The 5,604-nt window shown below is 43.1% G+C and overlaps 1 protein-coding gene across 1 annotated transcript in view; it reads left to right on the top strand.

Annotated features, from left to right (window-relative positions):
- Window positions 1-921: 921 nt before the first annotated feature.
- Window positions 922-5,604, top strand: part of ppp1r16a (protein phosphatase 1, regulatory subunit 16A) — a gene marked incomplete at both ends in the record, with an annotated part of 21,442 nt that continues 16,759 nt past the window's right edge. The window contains one exon of the mRNA XM_080751973.1: window positions 922-1,168. Within this exon, the coding sequence (XP_080608099.1) occupies window positions 922-1,168 (247 nt within the window). The remainder of the gene's footprint in view (window positions 1,169-5,604) is intronic.

Here is a 5,604-nt window from a genome sequence, read left to right as displayed (position 1 = left end):
CCAGAGACGCGTCAAAGGAGTTGAGAGAAACTACAACAACAAGCTGCCTCATGGAATAACCCTGTAACCCCTGTGTCACTGAATCGAGCCTTGTGCGGCCGTTGAATGTTCCCTTTTTGTAGCCCCATTCCTGGTGGAGTTGCATCTCTGCACTGCAGTCTTCTTAAGAATGTGGGAGCTGGATCTTCCTGGTAGCAGTTAGGATGTATACACTGCACACGCAGACATTCAACTGTATTATGTCCGAGGATGTGTTCTCCTAGGTTCAGTGCCCTTTCGGATCTAAGCCGTGGAGATGTTTAAGCACCACTATGGATTGGACGGTGGTTCAGTCTTGGACTGAGGGGCAGTAGTGCCTCTCCGTGTCTCACTCCAGTCCAGTGGATTATAGGCCCAGATACCTACAGATGACATGGATGGGAGGAATGAGAGACGGCTTGACTCCACACCTTGGATGGCTTTGGCTAAGACTTGTACCTGTCTTCTTATCTCGAGGTAGAGATAAGGGGACGTTGTCGGTACCTTTTTATTCTTGTTTTACAGGAAGAGGAATGAGTTTGTGGAACATGGAGACGAGACGAGAAGCTGACACTATTCTTCTTATCGCGTATCTCTGGAGCCATGTAGATGTTTGTGCCGTGAACGTGTAACATTCATGTTATGCTTTGGATTGGATTTATCTTGCTTTGAAAATTTGCTCAGTTCTTTAATTTAGACCACAGCTTTGAGTTGAGACATAATTGGTACCCGATTGGTACCTACTCTCACAATAACCCCTGGTGTTTTTGGCCTAACACAAGGACCGGGGTGAACCGGGGTGTACGTGTTTGATTGCACCGGACAAGAGGGGAGGTGGAGGAGTTTGGTTAGGAGAGCACTGAACGGCAGGCAGCGAGCTGTGGTTGACTCGTGCGGGCCATCATGGCGGCAGAGCACGGCGAGCTGCTGGCCGAGATGGCCACGGTGGGCCGTCTCAGCGCCACCGACCGGCTGAAGCACGCGCAGAAGCGGCGCACTCAGCAGCTGAAGTTCTGGGCCCAGATGGAGAAGGACTCGGCCCGGGGCTCCAGAGCCAAGGCGGACAGAAAGAAGCCTCGCACCTCCAAAGTGAAGTTCCCCAACGCCATCACCCTGCTGGAGGCTGCCTCACGCAACGACCTGGAGGAGGGTGAGAGAGACACGCACACACACACACACACACACACACACACACACACACACACACACACACACACACACAATTTGGGGTTTGCTGGCTGCTAAACTCTTTACTGGGCCACCACGTGAAACCCAACCTAACACTGGCACTTTAACCAAGCTAAAGCCTCGGAGAACCCTGTGAACTGTTCAGCTCAGGCATTAGGCCTATACATTTAGTGAGACATGCATTAAAACTCTGAGGTTGACCCACTAAAGGTTCTAATGGGGAATGGCTTTAACCAGTTTCAATCCGTCGTTCCTAGTTTGGACATGGCATAGGCTTAGAAGAAAAGGTGCTTTTGCAGGATTTGCACGCCTACTGAGTGGGCAGGTTCGTAGGTTAACGAACTTGATGAGGGAAAAAAAGGGAGAGTATTAGTATAAATCAAGGGTGTGAGCATGACTCCAACTCGTTTCAACAATACTAAACTTTCTTACCGGATGCACGGTCTGGAAAGGTATTTTTGCTATACATTTCTCAAAGAACTGTCCTTTAAGGCACTTTTATTTTTATATATGAAGTCAGCATGGTATTTGGGTATAATGGATTTTGCTGTATATGAATTGTATTTTGTTTGCACTTTATTGGACAAGTTGGATGGAAGTTGTCATTCACATGTCATGTCCTATGGACACTATAAATGAGACACTTCCGTTGCACGCATACGTTGCTGGCTGCTCTGCAACATACCATGCCTTACTTAATATATAAAACTAAAAGTGCCTTAAAGGACAGTTCCGTGAGTGCTGGTGTTCTCTTTGAAAAAAGGGAGAGTCCCACTCACTGTCTTTACTTTACAAAAATGTTTTAATAGAGATACACCCTTGTACGACAAGTATAAAATAAGGCCACTCAGATTCCAAAGGAAGTGATGCATCATACAGATACATCATAGTTTTCAAACTTATCAGGCCCGGCGTTTGCTTTATTGTCTGCTGTGGGATGAAGGCTTTCACATTCATGCACGTGTCGTGTACACATACAGATGCATAGTTACACACAGCCAAAACCACATGATGAACTTAACTAGTATCTTGTATTGACCGTTGAATGTGTGCCAAGTATAATTTAAGAGTCTCTGCTCAGTGAGTCAAAGGAGTGTCTTTTGTTTTACTACCTTTGTCGGGACTCTGGACCAAAGATTTCCATGTAATTGATTTTCTGACCCTCATCAGAAAAGGGTCATTTTTATGGCTAAACTGCTAGCAGAAATTGTCCCCGGTTTGATTCCCGGCCAGCCGCCACATAGGCTCTAATGTCTGACAGCGAGTCCCTGGTTCGATTCCCGGCCAGCCGGACCATTCGCCGCATGTCACTACTCTGCCGTGTTTGCTGTCCCTGCACCAGGGGTGAGCAACCTTTTTGACATGAAGTGCTTTTATTTTCTTTATTTTATTTTATATGAACATTAGCTATTATTATGGCACCACATCAACATAAATGCTGTAACATCAATTTGAAGAAACATTTTCTTTCACATGATCAGGACATGTAATCAGGGGCGTCACAAGGGGAGGAAAAGTGGGACTGAGTTACTAGAGCCCAAGGTGGAGGGGCCTTAATTATTTTATACTTTAGCTATTGGATCCGCTAAAAATAGCAGATATACAAGCTCACAGCGCGGCACCTAGTGCCGAGCTTGTAGATCTTCTATTTTTGAAAAGTTGTGAAAATGTGTGCAAATCTTTGAATATATGTATTTTTTAAAGGTGATACACCATGCATTTAAAAAGTATTTATGTCATATTGTTTATGTCCCAAAAACGTTTTTCAAAAGGTTTGAGGCTAAATTACCACTCCTGAATAGAGAGCCTCTCTCATTTTTGAATGGCTCTGAGCATTTTCAGCTGCAGTACCACCTTTGGCCTGAACTGCGCCACCCCCCCCCCCCCCAAAAAAAAATCTTTTTGAAATGTTTTTTTTGAAAAGAATTTCTTTTTTCAAAACCAGAGAAAGACACAACGGTCAGAAATGGGACTTTGTGAGGATAGAAGGTGCTAGTGGGACCCCAAAAAAAGGTTTTAAAATAGGAAAAGTGAAATTTCATGGTGTATCACCTTTAAGTGAACATTTGTAACTCAAATTCTGCTTCTGGGGGGTCCCTGGAAATAAATATTTTGAGATGAGGGTCCGTGGCCAAATACATATAATTTTTGGGGTCCTTCACATGAAAAGGTTTGAGCACCACTGACATAGAAACATAGGTTTTTCAAAAAACTAACCCTATATTATATTATTATTAAATATTCAAAGACTTATTCAAATTTTGCTATTTCCCAGTCTTATTCATTCGCACAGCAGCACAATTAATTAATGCTGCCTCGTCTGCATGATCTTTGAAAGACCCCCTCATGTTTACTCCCAAATGGCTTCAACAACACTGGAAGTTCAAACAACATTTTCAAGACATAAACATATAACAAAATCATATGTGTCTGTCCATGTGGGATGGAATGCTAAACATCTATTTTAACTCATCCACTGCTTATGACTAGTTTGACGAGTTATATTTATGTGTCCACTCTGCTTATGACGAGTATGACGAGTTTGGAAAAAAAGAATTTTTTTTTTGATTTTTTTTTTTTTTTTTTTTTTTTGAAAAATTAATTTTGGACCCCATTAAATCTAGTAAACATGATTTCAATCGCGATTTTGCATGTTCCATCCCCATACAACCCCATCTTTCATACAGGGCAGCCATCTTAATGGCTATTATCTCAAGAATGCCTGAACGGATTTCCAATCATTTTTTTTTGTTTGAAAGCTGTGAACAGCCTGCACAAACATGGTGCATCATATGTGCATGGGCGTGCATGATCTGTGCACTATAAATTACATGGAAGTCTATGGAGACTTCTGGCGGGGAGATCCCAAAGAAGGCCTATTCAAAATGGCAGTAGATGAGTTAACTTGCCATTGTTTAGTCCCCCCAGGAATCCGCGATTCCGCGATCGCAGAATTTTTCGCGGAATTCGCGACCACCCGCGGATTTCTCGGCCGTTCGCGGACTTTTCTGACGTCCGCGGAATAGCGGTCGCGAGTGGCAGCAGAGCGGCGGGAGTAGTCATTACTACTATTATAAAACAATGTGTACATGGTCTGGCAAGTGGCCACTTCATACAGAGCCTGGGGAATAGCTTAGCTTCCTCCTGCTAGTTGCACTGACGCTGTATTGGTCCGGTCCCACATTCGTTCCTGACAGAAACTGTGTCCTGATCTATAGTTCCTCTCTGCCTCTATAATGGTCCTGGCAATAACAATGCTAATACAGAAGAGAATAAATAAATATTACACCCATACTAGGTAGTAGGTAGGCTATCCTCTAAAATGTGGTTACTATGGGCATTGGTTAATTTGCATGACAATATAGTCTTTGCAACAGAAAGTAATTATTAAAAACAATAACAATTAAAAAAATAATAGATTTAATATTAGATTTTTATTCTCAAAAATGATTATTTGATTATTCTAACCACTAATTACAATTAATTGTAGCTATTTCATGAAGGGTTTTACTTGATTATTAGAACTATATCATTTTTAGCTTGATAACTGGTCATTTTAGGTTGTTTATTAATGTCCGCGGAATCAAGAATTGTTCACCACAGAATTCCGCAGAATCAGGATTGTTCTCCGCGGAATAAAGCCTTTTTCTCCGCGGATTCCTGGGGGGACTAATTGTTCTCCGAGACAGAACTGAGGCAGTGTGATCAATGCGGCATGTGACGTACTGTAAGCCAGTGGTTCTCAATCTGTGGGTCTGGACCCCCAGGGGGGGTCCAAATTATTTTGGGGGGCCCCCAGATGATTAACTCAATGTGCAACATTGTTTTCTCACTCAACAGTAAACAAACCAACAAAAAGTTTAAGTGTATAGAGGGTATCGGCACTTTTTTTTTTCTATAATTTTTATCCCACAATTTTGTAACCCATTTTCACCCAGTGCCATTTGCCTATGTAATCCTGGGCTCTGCTCTCCCTCTGCCGCCCCTGGGGAGACAACGGACTGACCTCATGCTTCCTTCTATGCATGAGGAGTCCAAGTTGCTTCTTTTCACCTGACAGTGGGGATTTCCCCAGTTTGGACATAGCGCGTGGAAGGAACACGTTATTCCAACCAGTTCCTTTCCTCAAATTCCCCTCCATCAGGTGCCCCGGCTGGCCAGGGAGAGGCATTATACTTATAGAGACCAGGATTACTGCATGTTTTTGTGAGGTTATCTACCTTAGGAGACACGGGGAGAACATTTAAGGACTTTTTAATACCATGGCTCTAAAATTCCTCCAGTGCCGGATCCCAACCCTAGACCTAAATGAATTGAATACATTAAATGAATTTAATTAATTCATTAAAAAATCACACCCTGTGCTTTTTTCCCCCGCGAAGCTTGGCCAACGAGCCA

The sequence above is a fragment of the Nannobrachium achirus genome, assembly GCF_963921795.1.
Source record: "Nannobrachium achirus genome assembly, chromosome: 21".
NCBI lineage: Eukaryota > Metazoa > Chordata > Actinopteri > Myctophiformes > Myctophidae > Nannobrachium > Nannobrachium achirus.
The sequence above is the reverse complement of the archived record's forward strand: the minus strand, read 5'-3'. Positions and strand labels throughout refer to the sequence as shown.